The following is a 21,942-nucleotide window of genomic DNA, read 5'->3' on the forward strand; positions in this document are numbered from 1 at the left end:
TAGCATTGATATCAATTTTACTAATATTATACCGAATTATATATTTACATGTCTATAGAACTATTTTTATTCTTAAATTATAAATATCATTCTTTATGAATATAAATTTAAATCATTTATGCAAAATTACTAGAGAGAAAATCAATAAAAATAGTAATGTGAGAAAATCAATAATACTCTAAATGAATATGATAAAAATAAATCAGAAAAGCCATAAATGAACTAAACATCCCTCTAAATAGACATACTCCGGCAGGATTTGTTGTAGAGTATAAGAATCCAAAATAAGCATCAGTTAGGAAAACAAATGCACCAACAGGATTCGAACTTGTTATCTCGCTAATGAGAAGCTTGTCTCCACGCCAACTGCTCTAGCTACTAATATTATTCATATCGCATACATATATTATACTATATGCTAAATATTCAAATGGCTGGGGGCCCACCGTGGCTCCGCCATTGCTTACCTACCAGCATTGTTGGGGGTGTAAATTCAAAAACAAACAAAACGAACCAAATTATTAGAGAATAAGTATTGCTTTAATATTTGCAGAAAAAAAAAATGGAAGAATGCTTGTTGGGGAGGAAGATAATGACTTAACTTCACTTGTGAAAAAACCTCAAACGTATCCGAAGAAGAATAATCACCTATGCTGGATTTAAAGCCACAAACAAGGCTCTTCAAAAATTTATGTAAAAAAAATTGATCCAACTCAATCTTAGTGAACATAATTCATCGTGAAAATATTATCACAATTCACAAGTGGACTTTTGATTTACTTGTTCATATGAGACAGAGGAAAAGTATACGGGTGGAAGATTGATCCAAGGCTAAAAAAGAGAAACTTTTATTGTTCTCACTGAACAAATTGATGCAGAATACTATCCGACCAAATTTGTGAGATACATATCTATGTATTTTGAGGGAAAATCTGCGGGCTTGGATGGGCCATGGAGAAAAAACACAGGCCTAACATATAGTTAACTATGATACCAAGTACTTGGGAATGCTCATATACATACCTTTATCTATACATTACCCACTAATTTGTACTCCTATGTCCCGCTTTAGTTGTCCCAGTTACTTTTGAGAGACATTATTCTTTGGCTTACTTTACCATTTCTCCACTTTAACTACTCTATTTATTATCATTTTACAAAACGAATGCTCAAAAGTAATTGTGACTGCTAAAGCGGGACAAAGGTTGTATTTTATGGTTGAACTATTAAATTAGACAATATCGGACTACGTAAATTTGGGATATACCTTAATAACGTAAGCAATAAAATAAGCTAATTAATTAAAGTAAAATCAGTAATCCAGCGTTCTTATTTTTTCGTTCCTTCTACAAGTCAAATTGTGACATATTATTATTATTATTCCAAATTTGTGTTCATTAGCTTTTGAGGTGTCCTTTTACAATGTGAATTTGAGACATGAGTTGGTAGTGTTTGGTGAGATGGCGTAAGTTGAGAAACTATTCCCCAAATATGGGCCTTAATTGACCCATCTAATATTTTCTTCCAATGGGCCTAATGGGTCAATTTAATTAGGACAAAGCCCAATTAAAAGGCCCAACTTTGAAAGAGATGAAAATAACCTTTAATCCGTATGATAATGGAACCGATAAATCGAACGCAATTCGTCTGCAGAAGGTGAGTGACTGAGTGATCTCTCCATTTTATTCGGGGGTTAATCTCTATTTAATTTCAGTTAAAGAACACATGGAAGCTCTTTTATTCTTTACTTGTGTTTGGCTATTGGTGAATTTCCGTTAATTTTGGGTGTATTTTCAGCTAGCTAGGGTTGCATTGTGGAAAAAGTTTTTTTTTTTTTTTTTACGGATTCTGATTGATGTATTTAATTTTTCTAGCTTTGTCTTATTTTCGAAGTAGATCGAATGAGTTTATGAAGAACAGGTGAAATGTAGCGTTTTGATCAATCTCAGTGATTGAAAAATAGGGATTTGAGGTTATGCAGGTAAAGGTTTGTTCACTATGTTGCTATGTAGCTTGAAGAATTGTTAATTTCGTTTATGAAGATTAGGGGAAATGTAAAATGTTGGATCACTTGAAATGGCTATCTTGTAACTTGGAAGTAAGTTTGAGATGACAATTTGGAACTTCACGAATGTTCACTTTATTTTCTGATTTTTGTTTGGGCATTGGGGATGGTATAAGAAGCATGGGACGAATATGAAATGCGTGTATGATATGGTTCGGGTACTTACTACATTCATTTTCAAAAAAATGAAGATTCAATTCATAAAAAATACAGCTTTATTTCTGTTTAACATGATAATAAGCAGAGGCTGCATTTTTCTAAATAATTATGGTTCACACATTATTCTTAGATTTTTTTTTTCGTATTCGTCCCTGTGACGTCCCTGGAATGAGTACTTGGACCTGTGGTGCGTCCGCGTGTTTCATAGGAGACGATTAGTCATTAAAAGGCGGGTATATATTCATTGAGTGCTGATAGTTATTGTTGGTCTAGGATGGATAGCACCATGGATGTGTCAGGAGAACCAATCCCAACATCATCGGTGTTGATGGCAGCTGCGAAGCATATAGGGACTAGGTGCCGTGGTGAGAACATAGCATTTTTGAAGTGCAAGAAGGATGATCCCAACCCCGAGAAATGCCTTGATAAAGGACGTCAAGTAACTGAATGCGTGCTTCACCTGTAAGTTAAAATCTGTGACTTGTAGAGTGGTTGCAAGACAGGCTCTTTCTAAGTCATGTTTAACTGTGTAATTTTTGCTTGCTGCCAAATTATGATCTGGAGTTGTTAGAGTGTCGTGGCCATGGAAAGTGTGTGCCTTGTCCTATCATGTTAATGCTTGAAGGTCTTACTTGAAGTGAGTTATAATGCTATAAAACTCACGGAGACCACTGGATTTACAGAGTTTAGTGTTTTTATATTAATTTGGTTCCAGGTTCATAAATCTTGATGGTTATACTTTCTTGCCAGGCTACTTTGTGATTGGATAGTTATTAATGTTAAGTTGTCTGGAAACGAGCAATCTGCTGATAGTATAAAAACTACTCTTCTCACGCCTCTTCCTCCGACTTTCTCATCAGTCTTTTCCCTCTTATCTATATTTTTTCTTAAACCACTTATCTTTATGCCCTTTTTCATCTGGTAGAGATTCCGTTTATATGTGTTCTGGGGCTTTCTTTGTGGCCCCTACATCTAAAGACAGTTATAGTAGAAACGCAATACGAAACCCATAATTACAAGTCAGATTTGACATTAAAGATTGAGCAAACACTGACTTTTGAATGGTGTTGTAGCACTACTAGAGGAAATATGTGCTTCTCAATCACCATTATTGATGCTTGATTTGTTTTCTTCCTGAACTTTATGTCTTAAAGGTCTTACATGTTCTAGACTCAAGTATTGCGCAGGAACTCAAAAGTTATAAAACAAGCTATCAGAATATGGAATTAGTTGGTCCAAAAATTGATGGTTTATATGTGTAGCCTATCTTGAAAGCCATTGTCCTATCCCAGTGTTGTCTTCTTCTGCGTTTCCATCATCATCGTCGTCATTATTGTATTGTACCATGTCCTATTGTTAGGAAACTGCCCTGAAAAAATCAGAAAGGGAAACTTTTTCATGATGCAATGCTGTACAGGCTGGACAGAACTGAGTGGTTTTCCTGACAAATCTCACTACTTGTGAATAAAGTGTCAAGATTATTATTGAAGAGATCATACTTCATCTCAGTTTCATCCATATATTTTTTACTGTTACCATCTTGAGGGCACCTGATTGTGTGCCTAATCAACAGAAAATCTAACTATAAATGTGTTTGTAGGCTGAGAGATCTCCACCAGAACTGCAGCAAGGAAATGGATGCTTATGCCGGATGCATGTATTACCACACAAATGAATTCGAACTTTGTCGCAAGGAGCAGCAGGCGTTTGAGAAAGCATGCCCCTTCTAATAACCAGCAAGAACCTCCATCCTGTGAGATTGTGATAATAAAATCACCCTGCGGATTATCTGTCGAATGTACTTTAGATCGATCTTTTAACCAGCAAGAACTCTTTCCTATACCGTGGAATGCCATGCTTGGGGAAATCTTTTCGCCTTTATCTTCGTGTTCAACTTTATGTGCCATATTTTTCATTGCTATTATTCTCATACATTTGTTTTGGGTATGAAAGATATATATATACTTTGTTCAACTTGTTGGTATTAGTTGCTCAAATTTTCAATTATATATCAAGATTGAGGATCTGTGATTATTGAATTATATCAGACACAGTGTACATCTTTTTTCCTCTTATTATTTGAAGGGCCCATTTTCTCTATACATTTCCATCTTCATTAAAAATACTAACAATATATGCGCGTTTGAGATTTTTGAAAATAATTTTTTATATATGCGTCGTACTCCTAATTACGTCAAATAAAAATTACTAAATAAAAGAGAATTAATAATCATTAAATCAGACAAACTCTGATAAAAAAAAGTAAGATGATTTCAAAAAAAATGATGGTAGTCCAAGAAAATAAAAATTTCTGCTGAAATACTCTACGAATTCATTGGGAAACACAAATTCGAAAATTGATGAATTAAAACTATCTAGTAGTTTTTTTTATCATTAATGTAGATTCGAAACATGAACCATGAGTGAGACATTTTCTGCAAATTTTTAACCATCTAAACGCTTCTTGTTTTAGGTTAGGTATAATTAACGAATAATACCAAGATTCTTGACTATAGTTCTTATTTTAGGTTAAATATAACTATCAAATTATACCAAAGCTCAAAATTCAAGACTTGTTATCCCAAAATAAAGTATTACTCCTTCCGAGCACCGTCTCACAAAGTTTGTCTAATTTTATCATTTTCGTCCACCCCACAAAGTTTTCTCACCTGGAAATACAAAAAATGGACATTAAATACATTCATCAATCTCCTCAATGTGTGACTCTTATTCAACTACACACCTCCTTAAAATTCATGTCGAGTCAAACTGAGACAAACTTTGTGGCATGGAGGGAGTATGTCGTATCTACCAAATCAAATAAAAGCAAACAATATTCATAAGACTCAGATAAGATCTTTCCATCACAACAGATTATACAATGTTTCTTGATTATTGTTCTAGTTTAGGTTAAATATAATTAACAATTTATAGCAAAACTAAAAAGTCAATACTAGCCTATGACACTATTATTCCGAAATAAAATATCGTGACGTATCTATCAAATCAAATAAAAGCATACAATATTCATAAGACTCAATCTTGTCTCTCCATCCTCTCCATCAAGATTAATCTATACATTCTTATCGCTAGATAAAGTATCATGCCATATCTACCAAATCAAATAAAAACGAACAATTGCAATAAGACTCTATCTCTATTCCATCAAAACGACCAATGACGTCAATGATGTAATAGTAATAAATTAATTTTTTTCCATGTCTCAAAAGTAACAATTTATTAAAAATGTGTTAGACTAAATTTATCATCTACCTCACACATTTTTTACCATATACATTATCTTAAACTTTTTTTCAAAATTACACCACACAATCTATATGAACAACATTCAGTACGTTAAACAAAATAACACTAAGGAATAAATATAAACAAAATAACACTAAGGAATAATATGCACTCCCTTCGTTCTTAATAATCTGTCACCATTTGACTATGTGCGAGTTTTATGAAACATAATAGAAAGTGAGTTGAAAAAGTTAGTGTAATACGATACCTACTTTTGTATATTAATTTATAATAAAATGTGAATGGGAATAAGTTAGGTGATAAATTTTCAGCGACCAAAAAGAGTAATATAATAAAATAGTTAGATGAAAGGGTCCAATAAAGTATTCGCGTAAATTTACTGGACATAGGCATGCACACGGGTCGGAAACCGCCGGTTCCGGTTCATGAACCGGCGGTTCATGGTTCATCATTCCCATGAATCGGAACCGGCCCGCCAAGGGTCCCGGCGGTTCCGGTTCTAGTTCAAAAAACCGTCGGTTTACGGGGCGGTTCAAAACTGCTGGTTTTTGGCCTGAACCGCCGGTTCCGAGCCGGTTCGGCGGTTCGTCAATTTTTATTTTTGCATTTTTTTATTTGTTTATCTATGAAATGTGCGTAAATAAAATTCAAAAAACACGATGAAAGTTGCAATTTTATTGAGATTACAAGTTACAACAATTACAAATCACAAAAACCTTGAGGTCTTGAAGTCTTAAACAAAAATTTAAATACAACGAGACTACTAGTCAACAACGAAGCTAATTACAAATTATAAAAAAGACTTAGAAGTTCTGAACAATACTTTTATAAGTATATATACTCTTAGTCGGCGAATGAGATCTTTCTACATAACTAAATTGAGGACACACTTAGCAATTCAACTTTAAATGTTGAGTTTAGTCTAACAATCAATAATTATAGTAGAATTATAAAAAGTTTCCCGGATTTAGCCTTATATAGAAATCTATTTCATCGACTACAGTATATACAAATACAATTATTTAATTGTATTTGCATATTTTTAAAGTAGAAACAAATGGGAAAAAAAGAAATAAAGGAAAAAGGACTTGAGCTCAACTTAAATTTTAATTTAAGTTGAGGTGCTTACGTATCCCAAATGCTCATTTGCATTAGGGAATCAAAGCCCACGTAGTTCTCTTACCTTACTTACCTATTTGGCTTAGCCGGCGGTTGACAGTTGGCCTACGATTTATCCCCGGTGAATTCTTCTTGTGATCCATCCTGATGATCATCCCAACCATTTTTCTTGTTCTCTGACGTCAGCTTTGACCCAATCATCAAGTAACATCACAGCTTCCATATTTTTCGCGGAGAGCTTACTTCTTGATTCATCCAACACTAAAAGCGGACTCGACGGCGACAGTGGAAGCCGGAACAGAAAAAATCTCCTTGGCCATTGACGCAAGTATGAGAAACTCTTTCTCGTGTGTTCCCCACCAATCGAGGACGTCGATTTGGGCGGGAGGAGTAGGACCTTCATCACCAAACTCACTTACCATACCTGAGGACCTTCCGCCGGTGCTGTAGCTGTATAGGTCGGCTAATTGGGATTGTGCGTCGGGGTCATCATAATCGGCTTGAAATGCGAAGCCAAAGTTATGTTGTTGAGGAGGGGGAGGTCTTCTGACTTGGTGGGTACTATCATACTTATATTCGGTGTAGAGAGCACGCAAGTTAAACTCGAAGGTTTGTTGGATAATTGACCGGTTCGGGAGGTTTATTTGAAATGTTTCTGAGAGGTCTACTCTGAATTCGTCGATGGTATCCGATTGCAATGCTTTATGTCATTTCCATTTTGGATCCAAGACCTTTGCAATAAAAAACACAGTTGGAATCTCACTGAAATACTTAAGCCATTTCAGCTCAGGTGAAGAGTAAGCATTTTTCATAGCAGTTTTAAAACCAAGTGATATATACATGCAATGCTCTAAACACGAACAACAGTGCAATAATAAACACCCGATAATTCAACAGTTGCATTTTTGAATTATTTGAACAATTTAAATAAAGCCACGCTATGTTCCCAACAACTATGCGAAAGATATAAATTATGAACGAGATAGGTTCTAAAAAAACCACATAAAGAATTTTTATGCATCAAAGTAGAATTCAGACAATCATATGTCGAATTCCATCTATGAGACACACCCATAGTAAAATATGTATATCTTACATTCTTTTGATGACAATATTTATTCCAAGCTTTGCCAATAGCTGGCTTTTGATGGATTAATCTAACTGCAGTTTTAATAGGACTAACATGCTTTTGCCATAATTCAAGCGCATCTTGTACACATAAATTTAAAATATGACATATGCATGTTTGATGAAAATACTTACCTCCAATAACCGGAGCACAAGCAGCAATAAAATCACTAATACTTGCAGTGTTAGCAATTGCATTATCAAAACCAACAGAAAGTATCTTATTGCATAATTGAAACTCATTCAAAACTTGAATAATTAAAGAAGCAATTTCGGGTGCAGTGTGTGGTGTCTCAAATTCTCTAAAACCAATTAAACGTTTGTTCAAAGTCCAACTATTGTCCACAAAGTGAACCGTAAAGCCCATGTATGAATGCCGGTTAAAACAATCAGTCCAGACCATACATCTGAGCAAATGTTCACTTTGTGGCCCAAGTTAAGTAAATGACGTGATAATTCAACTTTTTTCTCTAAACATTGTGTAACGGTAGATCGTTGAACGGTTATTCGACCTACTCTTTTGATAGCTACATTTAAACCACTTTGCAAAGTAACCTCAATTTTTTTTATCATCATAAACATTAAAAGAAAAATGCTTCATTGCAACCCATCTAGTCATAATGTTAGCAAAAATTTTTTGATCATATTTAAAAAGAGGCGTGCTTGACGAACCTGAGCCACCGGGTTGGAAGTTTAGTTGAGTTTGGGTAGAGGTAGTGCCACATTCTACCGGGTGCTTTGTCACAAATGACGACGGAGGGTGCCATATCCCCCACCATTCGCAAATTTGTAGACTTTATCACAATAGTTACAATATGCATGAAACGCCGATGTCACTTCTTGAGAGCGCGGATCATGAGGACTTGGAATCACCACCCGGACCTTCTTGTAGTGTTTAACAAAAATATCAGATTTCAAAGCTTTTGTAATGTTAGTGGGTGGAGGGGGAGGAGACATCTCCTCATTTCCGCCGGTGCTACACGGAATACGAGAATGAGATCTATCATCATTGTTGTCCAAGTCCGACGATATAGACACGTCGTACTCGTCATCTTGTTGTTGGGAACTACCACCGCCCCTCCCCCCACCTTAATGCATTTCAGCGAGTAGCATGACCATCCTATGATGTTCTTCTATCTATAAATATTATATAAGTTGAAGTTATAAGTAGGAACACAAAAAAAATTTAAAAACTCAATCTTATGAAATTATGAATTGTAAAAATAATTTTTTAGAACTTACTTGCATGCGTTCAGCCGCCACTCGGGAAACTTCTTCTATAACTTCTCGACGACTAGGTCGCCTTGATTTTGAGAGACGACTACTTTGATCTTGGGCAATTCCTTTGCCCCGATCACCACATCCCGGTCCACCACGAGAAGAAGACATAGTGATAAATGAAAGTAGTATGGATGGAATATGGAGTATTGAATAAATGGTAAATTACGAACACAACAACAAATATAGTAGTAAGTAGTAACTAGTAAACAACTTGAGCAATTAGACAAAATAAGGAGAAAATAGAGAAATGAAGATTGAGAAGGAAATCATTGTTAACACAAAAATGGGGTGAGTAAAAATGATGGGGGAAGTGGGGTATTTATAGGAGCAAAATTGGAAGAAATAATAAAAAATTTTAATTTCAAATTCGGCCGGTTTACCGCCTGAACCTGCGGTTCAGTCCACGGGTTCTGACCGGTTTTCAGTCCTATACACTGTCACCTACGCTCTGCCACATGAAAAAGCACCGGAACGGTCGGAAACCGACGGTTTTCGTCAGAAACCGCCGGTTTTTCTGCACACCTCGCCTGCAACACTACGCCCTAGCTGGAATCTGCACGTTGGAACCGTTGAACCGCCGGTTACGGTTTGTCATATTCCCGAACCTGAACCGATCCGACCCGCTTGAACCGTTGAACCGCCGGACCAGTTCGGTTTGTGCATGCTTAACTGGACACAGTAAAAAATGACATGAAACCAGTAACCTCAGCAGTCAAAATTGTAGTGTAACAAACACTAATTAATAAATATATTTATTTTTTACTGCCGCGGCAGTAATAAATAAGCCTCCTTCCTCAGCTCTCCGTCGTCCGATCTCTCTCTCTCCCCTCTCAGATTTCTCCCTCTTCGCCCAATCACACTTCTCCCTTTTCTCCCCGCCAAATACAAATCCTCGAGGTAAACTCACTGCTCCTGCTTCTAAATACTCACATATATGTATATTTCTGTGTGAATTTCATACATATAAGCTTACGCACACAAAAAATTTGCGTTTTATTTGATCATCTATGAACGTTTCGGCATGAATTCCAGCTTATTTCTCCCGAGCATCGATTGCTTGTGCCTGTTTCGTAATTCGTCGCTTTATTTATCGGTTTTAGTTCGGTTTCGTTTGGTGTATGTTTCTAGGGTTTTTTTTCTCCTTTTTTGGAGGAAGAATGTCGGACGACAACGGCGGCGGCGGAGACCACAGCCCGCAGTCCAGTGTTCGGGAGCAGGACCGTTTTCTTCCGATTGCGAACATCGGCCGCATAATGAAGAAAGGTCTGCCGGCGAATGGGAAGATTGCTAAGGATGCTAAAGATACCGTTCAGGAGTGTGTTTCGGAGTTCATTAGCTTTGTTACCAGCGAGTATGAGCTCATTCCCTTTTCTGTTACGCTTGAATTTGATTTTTTTTAATTGAAGTTTCTGTAGTTTGATTTGAGCCTGTGCTGATTTTTGTGATGTGAAGCCTTTGCATTTGGTATACGGTTGATTGAATTTGTGGTCTGATTGAATTTGGTGTTGAATGCCTTGATTGGTTGAAAGTTAAAGCTGTCCTTGTTAAGGATATGAGCTTAGGTTTTTCTCTACAGTCATGATGCTACGTGCGTAAATTGTGCTGTATAATATGTGAATCTACTTATTGTATGGATGGATTGCTGCTTCAGTTTATTGCTTGTCAAACTGATCCTTTGTTTGATTTTCTAAGCTAAAATCTCAGTTGATTGAAGAGTAGATCAAAAAAGTTGTACATGTCATAAGCCATTATTACATAACAAAATTCGAGAAGCGAATAACATAATCGAAAGTGAAACCCTAGAAACTATGTGCTGTGAAACTCTAGTTGAGGAATTGCCTCTTTGAACACAAGGTGGAAATTGGATATGGCATTGGATCCTTTGTTAGATAATCAGTTATTATTTTCGAATGGTGTGGTCTTGTTAATGTCAACATTTGTGTCTGTTACCAAATTCAGTTTATTTATTCGACGGTATGAGTTTGCTTCAAGAACGTGTACTTGAGGAGTGATTCCTGTAGACATGGAATACTTTGTCTCAACTCGATAGGTTTTTAAGCATGGCCATTAGACATGTCAGACGGAACTGTTATTGGTTACCACTTTTGAATTTTTGTTACTGGGTTGTACGTTTGATTATGAATGCTTCATTGTGTGATCCTACTGGGTTTATGTATATGTATCTCTCTCATTTATTATGTGATTGTATGTTTACTTTTCTGTTATCTATCTGGATCTTTTCCCAAATAATACTTTTCCATGAAATTAAAGACAATAAAGACTGAAAAATGCAGTGAATCGCCCACATAATTAAAATGAGTAGTTATTTGTGATATCCAATTTGGGAGCTTTTTGTTTGTGTAAGTTGTTTTAAATCTTTGTGGATCTGTTTCCATAAACTTCAATCTCCCAAAGGATTTATAAGGAAAAAAATTAGCCATTTTAACAACTATTTAAGATTGCTTTCCAATAAAACATCCAGTATCATATTCTTTGAGTTGTTGCCTAGAGCATTAGCGAAAGTGCCAATGTACATTCATTATTTGCGCCAGCACCTTTAAATTTTTGGCTACCTGGAGATTCTCATGTTTAGTGATGATGCAATGATAATTTGAAATCTTTTTGACTAAAACCCTCACATTCTCCAACACCTTATGCTGTTGCTAAGTCAGTTTTTTACACGTGTCATCATAGAGTTGTCGTTTTCTGGTTGCACGTTGGCAATGTTTCTCTTATCTTTCATACATTATGAGCAGCATTTCAAACTGCTTAACAAATGTCAAATGTAAGCAAACTTCTATTCTTTGTTTGAACCTTCTGGCTGATGCATTCTGGATTTGGTTGCCAGGCAGCCACCACCATCTGGTCCAACTCACCACCTTGTCCTCATGTTAATGTTGTTCATCCTTTTCCACGATGTGTTAGTTTTCATTCAGTTTCCTTTCTTTTGTTTCGCTTCCTATCCGATTGAACTTTGTATTTCATTCTGATCAATTCAATGGTTGTGAAATGAGCAGTATGTTCACGCATACCTAAATCTTGAGTGTATATAACCATAGCTTACACCCTCGGTACTGCTGCTGTGTATTTACCGGACTGGTTCATAGCTGACCCATTACAATTGGTTTTTCTCAATAGTAAATCCTTATTATTAGCGCTTTTCAGTCGACCAGCTAATCCCTTCTCTGTTAAAGAGATTTAAGTAGTACTATGTTGATTGGTAAAATCCCTGTTCTGCACTGAAATTGTTTTTTCATAAATAATTCGAAGCTTCAAATTACTCGTATTGCTTATATTTTTGCTTGACATTTTACTTAGATTAGTACTCCGTATTAAATTTGTCAACCTATTATGGTATTTCTAATGTATATAAATGGCTAGCTAAGCTCATTGTGCAAATATTTGCACAAAGGTATGATGAGATATAAGTGGCTCATAATTAGATTTATATGAGTGCCTCATAGTTGGTTGCAAGTGATATGTAACTGAATATCTATTTTGATGAAACTTTTACTTTATCGAATAACATGTGAATTTTTCTGCTTCTTATAGAGCTAGTGATAAATGCCAGAAAGAGAAAAGAAAGACAATAAACGGGGATGATTTGTTGTGGGCTATGGCGACCTTAGGTTTTGAGGATTATATTACTCCACTTAAGGTCTACTTGGCTAGGTACAGAGAGGTATCTGAATCTCTCCTGTTTTTCAATCCCTATTCCATATACTTTGATTATTCCCTTTCTCCTTCAGTCCTCCTGATATTTACTACACTTCCATAATCTGTTGAAAAACAAGAGTAATGATGCACGAGTCTTAAGTAACCCGTCTTTCCTTTTTGTTCCTTGTTTTTTGCCTTGGTTGATGATATGGAACGGCCTTGATGTTACAGTTAGAGGTAAGCAACCCAAACAGTTTTTTTCGTTTCTTCTAAGCTGCTAATGTTTCATGATATCATTCTAAATTGTGACCTATGGCCAGGGTGACACCAAGGGATCTGCTAGGGGTGCAGATGGAGCTCCTAAGAGAGAGACAGTCGGAACTCAGCTAGGTTCTGATGCACAGGTAACTTTCAAATTTCCTTAGATACCACCATTATTTATCTCTTGCACTAAAAAATTATGTCACTAAAAAGTAGTGCATTTTCCTCAACCTCTAACCCCATGGATGACTACAACAGTTTGCTCATCAAGACTCGTATGCTCAAGGCTTCGGCTACTCAAACTCCCAAATCGAATACTAAGTAAGTTTTCCTTCTCCAAACCATCCCCCTCCCCATAAATAAACACAAGAAGACCTCTTTAGTCACATCTCATGTTCTCTCCACACACACACATGTAAATATATATGCATATATGTTCTGCTGATATGAAAAATGTTGATACTGAGCTAAAGATACAAACAGCATGTATTTTCTATATATAGTAATACCATACCTCCATAAAGCACATATCTTATAATACCTGTATTTGTTGAACAGGAAGCATAATGTTGTTTGGTTCTCTAAAATCGCGAGATTGTTGCAAAGTAGAGCTCCCATTTTGCTGAGCCTGTCTCGGGATACAATGTCGAGTTGATATAGGTTCGACGTGGCTGGGATTTCTATAGGAAAATATATGTAAACGAAGTATAGTTTGTGTGATTATGCATGGCTGTTTCTGGTATTGTATATCAGGGAATGCTTCTGCAATCTCAATATTCTACTCTTTGTAATTGCTTTCGAGTATTTAAAACATATTTGATGCTGCGAGTGATCTCAAAGGCATTAGGGTTTCATTTTTAGCTACTTATTATGACTGCTTTTTGCGCGTGTGTTGTGTGCAGCTCGATCTTTAAGGTGTTGGTTTTTTAAGATGATCAATAATAGTAGTTTCTTATTAACTTTGTGTTTGTAGTGACTTGAATTTCTGATCTATATAGCTGAAATGGATGCATCTTAGTATCTTACCAACTAAGTTTGCCATCTTGAAACTGTTTATATCACAAATCTGCCAACTCCTCTATGAGCATAACGCTAATAATATTGATATGGGCAAAATATAGAGCAATCATACTCCTCCATGAGCATAATGCTAATAATATTGATATGGCAAAAATATCTTTAAAAATCATTAAGTTTGGTTCATTTTCTCATCGAGGAGTAATTGTGAGCAAATTTCTAAATTATCAGAATTTTTTAAATCAAAATGCATACTACTACTAGTTTTTTTTTGGCAGTTTACCCTATTAATATTAGCTACATATAGTATACAAGTATACTTTTGATTGATTTGATCCTAAATTTGAATTTGAGATGACAACCAAAAAATAACATGGAAATTGAATTTGTCAATCTTAATAATAGTATCAACAAATTACTCCATATACTGAAATTTGCAGTCGCTTCCTCATGTGCTTAAGTTCAAGTAAACACAAAGGATAGACAATATATTTTTGGCTCAAATAATTTGCATTTAAAATTATTAGTTCATCCGCCAAAAAGATTAAATTATAAGTAGTTTTAAAACTTATGACATACTAGTATTTTATATAGACTTTGCAGTTGAGTACTATCATAGATTACATAAAATAAATATTGCAAAGAATACAATAATTGTCTTATTTATACCATATATTTGTGCACATACACAAAAATTGAAAAACTAAAATAAGCAAACTTTCAAGATTATTACAGAAAAAACGAAAAGTTGGGTTTTGGAAAAATTGACAGAGTTACCCTCGAATATTATCTATTAAATCACCGTCGAATCATCAACTGACACGCAATCAATTATCTTAGCGTAAATGACCGCTAAGTGACTTTAGTACTGTACTTAACATATCTGTATTTACAGCTCTCGTGCTGTATTTTTCGTATTTTTACTTCAAATCTCAACTCGAACAATAGCTCTTATTGTCTCTCTCGCCTCTCTCTCTCTCTCTAAAAACCCTCAAACAAATCCCGCTTGCTGAAGAAAACACAACTTGAGGTACTCTTCTTTTACTCTATCAGTGTTCTTGCTCGTTGATTTTCGCTATTTTTACCGCAAAATTCACATCTTGAATTTACTTGTGCATCTCGCTGTTCTTGCCCAAAATTAGTTCTTTCAGCTGATTTTTTCTTGATTTTTTTATTTATCTGTTAGGTTTTATGCTTTATGGATTTCTGTTTAGTGTTGGGGTTTCGTTTAATTATTGGGATTTCATGTCAAGGTCAAGTCTTTAATTCTTGAATTATGAAAAATTGATCCAGAAATCTTGATTATGGAAGATGAGCGAGGTGCAGGGGGTCATGATGGCGGCCCGGACCCGGGTTTGAGTACTAAATTGGCTGTGGAAAACATGGGTAGTGAAACTCAAGCTGCAGAAGTTTTTGGGGACGAAGATGGTGAGGAAATAATGGTGGAGGTTGTGGGTTCGGATGTTTTTGTAGATGGAATTAGTGGCAGCGGAGAGGGTGATGTAGAGATGGGAGAAGCCGGGGACTTGGAGGTTGGCGTGGTTGACAAAAACGAGGAATTTGCGAAGGTTTCAATTGAAGGGGATGGGAAGAAGATGGGGAAAGGTGGTGTGGTGGAGGAAAAGAAAGAAACTGCTGAAGGTGATTTGGGGGTTTCTAAGTCGAGGGATGAAAAATGTGGTGCTACTGAGAAAATAAACATCAATTTGAGTGATTTTGTTGGTGTTGAGATGAAAAAAGTTAGTGCATTGCTGGGAGGAGGGGTTAGTAGTGTCAAGGACGAGGAGAGTTCAAGGATTAAAAAACCAGGAGGGTCTTCATTAGTGGTTAGTGAGGTTCCTGCAGAAGTTTCTATGGAGATTTGTAAAGAGGAGAATACAAAGGATGAAATGGTTGATAAGGAGAGTTCTGAGGAAGTGAGGCTTCGATCTTTAAACCGTCCCGTGGAAGCTATTTCTGATGAAAAATCTGAACTTCCCACTGGTGATGATTCTGCTAGTCAAGACCATGTTGCTGCAGATTCAGTGAAGTCTGAAGGGCAAACTGAAGAAACATGTCATGGTAATGATGGGGCAATTTTAGGCTCGGATGGTCAGAAAGATGGGGAAACGCATCATGATGATTCGGGCGTGGAGGAAAAATCTATTGGTGAGAAAGATGTTTGTGCTGCTGAAAACAGGAACTCGGTTCCTGAAATGGATGACATAGTCTCAGAGGTTCCAGATGAGAGTGAAAAGAGATCGGACGAAATTTGTGGTGCTAAGGTTGAGCTGAAAGATCAAACTGATGATATTTCTCATGCTGGTCCAGAATCCATTCATAAGAGTACTTTTGAGAGTCGGGCAGGAGAAACTGAAGGTGAGGTATTTGGTAATGTGCTGGATATTAAAGGTATAGCATCAAATACTAATATGCAAGTTTTATTTTGTGCAGGTAAGGATGATTTAGAAACACATAAAGCTCAAAACGATGTTTCCTCTGTCACACCTATTGAACTTGCGGATGGAGGTGATACTACTGAAGCCAACAAAGGGAGATGCCTCGATGTTGAAATTAAAGATGAGGCAGAGGAAACCGTGCAAAGTAAGACGGGGGCAGAAACAGGTGATCAGAATGTTGTGATGTCTCCCGTGAAAGCTGTGGATGGGATTGGATCTGAAGGAGAAGGCAAGGAGATTGATTCAGAAAATTTGGGGAAGTCAGTAGCTGGCCATGAAGATTCTAAAATTCCTTCAAAAAAAGATGTACATGGAGACGTTGTGGACGAGGGCATGGAGGTTGGTTCAGAAATTTTAGGGGGATCCTCAACTGGGCACGGAGGTGCTGAAATTCCTGCCGAAGAAGGTGCAAATGCAAAGGTCGAGACTGCTGATGTGATGGTGACTGAAGGGCTTGTAACAGAAGTATCAAATCCTGAGGCTGAGAATACGATTATGGAGCAAAGTGAAGTGACTGATGTGGCAGCTGATTCTGGTATTGCTCAAGTCTCCATCGTTCCAGAGGGAACTGGGAGTGCAGAAATGCTTAGCGAATCTAATGGATTTCATTTGATGGAGGCCCCTGAGGATCATATGTCCGAGGCAAAACCTATGGATGTTGATGATGGGCGGGAGGTCGATGCAGAATTAGCATCCGAGGGATCCCTTTTGGAGAGTGATAAATCTAAGATATCAACTGAAGCACTGTTCAATTATGCGGGCGCGTTGAGGATGAAGCAATTTGGTTACTTGATGCCCCCAGGAAAAGACGGTTGTTTTGCCCCGTCTGATTTGGTCTGGGGTAAAGTCCGCAGCCATCCGTGGTGGCCAGGACAAATATTCAATTCAGCAGATGCCTCAGAGAAGGCCGTTAAGTATCACAAGAAAGACTCTTACTTGGTAGCGTATTTTGGCGATCAAACGTTTGCTTGGAACGATTCGTCTGCCTTGAAGCCTTTCAGGTCGTATTTTTCCCAGATTCAGAAGCAAAGCAATTCCGAATCATTCCATAATGCAGTCGGCTGCGCCTTGGAAGAGATTGAGAGACGAGTACAACTAGGGTTGTCGTGCTCTTGCACACCGAAGGATGAACATGCTAGGATTGAAACTCAGGTTGTGGAGAACACGGGGATACGTGAAGAATCAAGCCTGAGACATGGCGTGGATCAGTCGAGCTGTGCATCTCAATTTGAACCCAAGGAACTTATTGAGTTTATCAAAGGTGTGGCGCCACGTGCATCTTCTGGAGCTGATGGACTGGACCTTGTGATTGCTCGAGCGCAGCTATCTGCGTTTTGTTGTTTTAAGGGGTATCGTTCACCGCCTGAATTGTTTCAGGAAAACCATTCCTCGCCTGAATTTCCCGCATCCAATGAATTACTCGAGATAGATGACCTAATAGGTGACGGAATAGCTGCTTCCCGCAAACACAGAACAAAGGAAGGTGCTCAGTCGCGGAAAGAGAGAAGCTTGAATGATCTAATGGGCGACGGGGAATACTGGCCAGATGCTGAAGACGATCCAGTCGCTGGAAAGAAACGGAAAGCTCTTGATCCTCTAGCAGAAGGGTCGGACAAAAGGGTAGCAAAAGTGCCCACACCAACAAGTCAAGCTCCGAAGCCTTCCTTTAAAATTGGTGATTGTATACGTAGAGTAGCCAGCCAGCTAACGGCAGTTGATGATTCTCCGAGTGTATATGAGCCTTCGGAAAAGCAAGGTGTTGTGGTTTCAGTGGAATCTTTATCGGTGAACGAGTTGCTATCTCGACTTGAGCTGGTGGCGGAAGATCCTAAGAGAAGGCCTGGCATCCAGACCGATATCCGTGCTTTCTTCATGCGTTTTAGAAGCTCGATTGCTTTAAGCAGAAGAGGTAGAAAGAAAAGATCCGAGCAAGCAGTCGGAGGATCTGGTGAGGAATTTGAATTTGATGATGTGAACGACTCTTATTGGACCGACAGAATCGTGCAAAATTACTCAGCTGAGCAACTGATGCACGAACGAATGAACGGATCTGGGAATCTCGAGCTAGTGACGTTTGGCGCGGAGAAACCTGCAAAGCCGGGCCGCAAACCTTACTCCAGAAAGAGATTCTCCCTTGGGAACTCGCCGACTTCAGCCCCCGAACCTGATGAGAGTGCCAAAAGGATTAAGCAAGAGACATCTCCAGCAGAGCTTATATTGAACTTTGCAGAAAGGAACCGTGTCCCTTCGGAAATCAATCTAAACAAAATGTTTAGACGTTTCGGGCCGTTGATGGAGTCAGAGACGGAAGTTGACCATGAAGCCGGCTCTGCCAAAGTGATCTTTAAGCGGGGCTCGGATGCTGAAGTTGCTCGCAACAGTGCTGAAAAGTTCAACATATTCGGACCGGTTCTCGTTAATTACGAGATAGGCTACTCGCCCGTGATCTCAGTACGAATTTCACCAGTTACAATTTCCCTGCCGCAGGAAGAGGCAGCTATCGCTCTATAGATTGGAAGTATGGTTAGTATCTCCTCATCACTAAATTCATCACAGAATGCTTCCTTTATTTGTCGCGTTATGGTTTCTATTTCCATGAATGCTGATTGCTATTTAATGGCGGTTTAGTGTTTACTATGATTGCTGAGACTTTTCCATGATTAAAGCTTACATCTTTTGCATCTATTTCAGAATTTTTGGCTTGTTTATGCATTAGCTATACCACTATACATTTCAGGGAGCGTATATTAAATTGAGAACGAGTATTAATGATCATTTGACGATTTTGGGGAGCGATTGTTTTGGAGTCGAGAACAAATATTAAGCATTTTAAGGATTACATGATTTAGGGAGCGTTTGTGTAAGGTATATATTAGATAAGAGAACAAATATGATTGAACATTTGGAAGGATTAGACGATCAAACCGGCTCAAGAATGGTGATTGTTATCTAATGTCTGTTGCTCGGGTTTAGGGCTTACTATGATTGCTGAGACTTTGCCATGAACAAAGCTTACCTCTTTTGCATCTATTTCAGAATTTTTGGCTTGTTTATGCATTACATAAACCGATATACAGAGAGGTGAAGCTGCGGATTGGAGTCGGGATCGGGTGGTGGAGAAGTCGTACCTAGCCAAGTTTTTCTTCCCGGTATCCGTTGTGTATTTGCATAATTGCATTGTAGTAGGAGAGATGTTACTTTGTTGCTTCTTTAATTTGTATCATCACATGCTCTACTCTGTTGAAGATCTTAGCGTTTAATTGCATGTAGATTGTCTTGCTTAACGTCAATTCACTACCTATTTACTGTTACTTCTGCTTATCCATTGATAGTTGCAAACAAATCCAAACTCACAAGTTTAAATTATTATGAGAATAAATAAGTAGCCATGATTATTTTTAAAAAATAAAAAAAAAACATAGCAGTTTTGTGTCGCAAGAGCCTCACAAAGTCGTCTACATGATGAGTCAAGAATCATTATTGATATTTTTAGAAAACTAAATCGAACAAAGTTGCGTGGAGCCACAAATTGGTCTACACAATGACAATTGCCAATTGAGACATATACGGATCTGAAATTTAAAAAAATTGAAATTTCATTAGTCAAATTATTTAATTATCATAAAATTTCATAACTTAAATAAGTAATATACATTATACTAGAACTTTGTGTTAGGATCGTCGACTGCAACATTAGATTGATATTGTCTGTTTTGGGTCAAGCCCGCACGAATTTATTTTTTGGGTCACTTCCAAAAATTCCCATGAAGTCATGAATCAATATACTCGGATTCATTCATTAATTCATAAAGTCTCTTTTGTCGGTTTAATCTTAATTAATAAAATCTATATACTGTATTAGTTATATTGAAAATCATTAAATTCTGAATAAATTTTAATCATAGTCTAACTATAATTTTCTCGTGAAGTTAATGCATTGGCAATAATACTAATGTGAACTTAATCACACCAAGAATTGATCAAATAAATGCAAATCTGGAACTACACTTCATTGCGAGTGGAGAAGTATACAATACATAAAATACAAATTGCTAAAGAAACACTAATACATGGCTAGCCTGAAGTTAAATGTGATTTACAATAAGAGCTCTGAATATTGAGAATCATATTATACTATACTCTACTTATATATGGTGAAATGATTAAACATCTAATAAGAGCATTATTTATTAAACATTTTTTTTTCTATTGCAGCTAGAAAAGTCATGCATGATGAAGAGATGAACATTTGATTATGAACTTCTATTGCACAGAGAATCAAAATTTATGGTGCGATGTACCAAAAACCTACTACAACAGACATGCCTTCGAAATCATTATGTACAGAACGAGACCCATTCGCCTCCTGCTGCCGTATCGGTATAGGCATCGGGATCGGGATCGGGATCGGCATCGGCATCGGGATCTATACGACTATCACGTATATAGCATATAGTATGCCCGGTAAGTACCCCAAGATCGTTAATAATAGATCGATCCAAAATTCTATCTGCAAAATAAAAACATGAACGTGTTTAGTATATTAATTGCAATTTCATGTAATTGAACATAATATACTAATTTAATTCTTAAATTTATATTAAGAAAAAATTATAAGGGAAAAGTAAACCAGTGACCAAAAGAATGAATAGATACGAATCCGGTGTCAACCAAATATTTGAATTTTGAAAATTTTTAATAATACAATATTGAATTTGACTGAAAAATCATGAATTTTGATCAAATTTAGTTTAATTTCACAAATTTTAAAATTAGCAGTAAAAATTTGAATTAAATTATATCGAATATGACATTCAATTTTTTTCTATAAAGACGAGACTATAGTTTTTTTTTTTTTTAATTTTGGAAATAAGTCAAGAACATCATCAATTTGAAACATACATAAGTTGAATCAAAATGATTGTATGAGATTCATATCATATCTATAAAATCATCATTTTCTTATTCATCCAAGAGAGAGAAATACTCCGAGGCCGTATCTGAGGAAGACCCCAACCGGCGGCAGAAATATTGCCAGAATCACTTCGAGAAACGTCTCTGAACCCATCAATTTTTCTTCTTTTTTCCTTTCACAAAATCAAATATGAACAATTTATTTATTTTATTTTATTTTTTCTCTTGTGAAAAGAGGTGAATTTGGATGGGAAGAAAAACAATGAATAAAAACTAGCCACAAAAAGAATAACAAATAAACAACATAAAAGAGAGGTGTCAATATGTTGAGAGCTAATGCGTTCAAATCGGAACATGTCGAAAGCCAGGTGGCTATACATATACTTCACAATTTACATTACTTACTTCTATAATTCTATTCAATTAATTAACTCTTTTGGTGATATATTTGTTAGGTAGTAGTACAATTTTGTTAGCGGATACCATTTCGAAAAATTGGATCATTTCATGTAACGAAAAAATTTGATCAATATATTGCTAATACTATACGTTTAATTATATTATGATTTTGTACTAATAGAGACGACATCATATATTAAACTCATCACCCGCTATAATTTTCTGGCAGCCATATCA

At 36.7% G+C, this 21,942-nt stretch overlaps 3 protein-coding genes across 7 annotated transcripts; all 3 read left to right on the plus strand.

Annotated features, from left to right (window-relative positions):
* The first annotated feature begins 1,568 nt into the window (after positions 1-1,568).
* Positions 1,569-4,198, plus strand: LOC121751015 (NADH dehydrogenase [ubiquinone] 1 alpha subcomplex subunit 8-B-like). Of its 2 annotated transcripts, none has more exons than XM_042145711.1 (3): positions 1,569-1,656; positions 2,498-2,686; positions 3,825-4,198. In XM_042145711.1, the coding sequence occupies exons 1-3, from the start codon at positions 1,613-1,615 to the stop codon at positions 3,952-3,954; spliced, it is 363 nt and encodes a 120-aa protein (XP_042001645.1). In that variant the 5' UTR covers positions 1,569-1,612; the 3' UTR covers positions 3,955-4,198. The 2 variants fall into 2 exon arrangements, with proteins under 2 accessions (XP_042001645.1, XP_042001646.1); XM_042145712.1 differs by lacking the exon at positions 1,569-1,656 and adding an exon at positions 1,663-1,981.
* A 5,605-nt stretch (positions 4,199-9,803) lies between these two features.
* LOC121750622 (nuclear transcription factor Y subunit B-1-like) lies at positions 9,804-13,797 on the plus strand. The gene is made up of 7 exons (XM_042145194.1): positions 9,804-9,916; positions 10,148-10,370; positions 12,572-12,701; positions 12,908-12,913; positions 12,997-13,080; positions 13,196-13,258; positions 13,496-13,797. The coding sequence occupies exons 2-6, from the start codon at positions 10,177-10,179 to the stop codon at positions 13,256-13,258; spliced, it is 477 nt and encodes a 158-aa protein (XP_042001128.1). The 5' UTR covers positions 9,804-9,916; positions 10,148-10,176; the 3' UTR covers positions 13,496-13,797.
* Positions 13,798-14,873: 1,076 nt separating this feature from the next.
* On the plus strand, positions 14,874-19,703 carry LOC121751536. 4 transcript variants are annotated; one of them, XM_042146290.1, is made up of 4 exons: positions 14,874-14,984; positions 15,248-16,312; positions 16,388-18,915; positions 19,429-19,703. In XM_042146290.1, exons 2-3 carry the CDS (start codon positions 15,259-15,261, stop codon positions 18,901-18,903), a joined length of 3,570 nt encoding a protein of 1,189 aa, XP_042002224.1. In that variant the 5' UTR covers positions 14,874-14,984; positions 15,248-15,258; the 3' UTR covers positions 18,904-18,915; positions 19,429-19,703. The 4 variants fall into 4 exon arrangements, with proteins under 4 accessions (XP_042002224.1, XP_042002223.1, XP_042002226.1 ...); XM_042146289.1 differs by having other exon boundaries at positions 14,891-14,984; positions 15,141-16,312; XM_042146292.1 differs by having other exon boundaries at positions 14,891-14,984; positions 15,141-16,312; positions 19,470-19,703.
* Positions 19,704-21,942: the final 2,239 nt, after the last annotated feature.

This window comes from Salvia splendens, chromosome 10, assembly GCF_004379255.2.
Source record: "Salvia splendens isolate huo1 chromosome 10, SspV2, whole genome shotgun sequence".
NCBI classification, from domain to species: domain Eukaryota; kingdom Viridiplantae; phylum Streptophyta; class Magnoliopsida; order Lamiales; family Lamiaceae; genus Salvia; species Salvia splendens.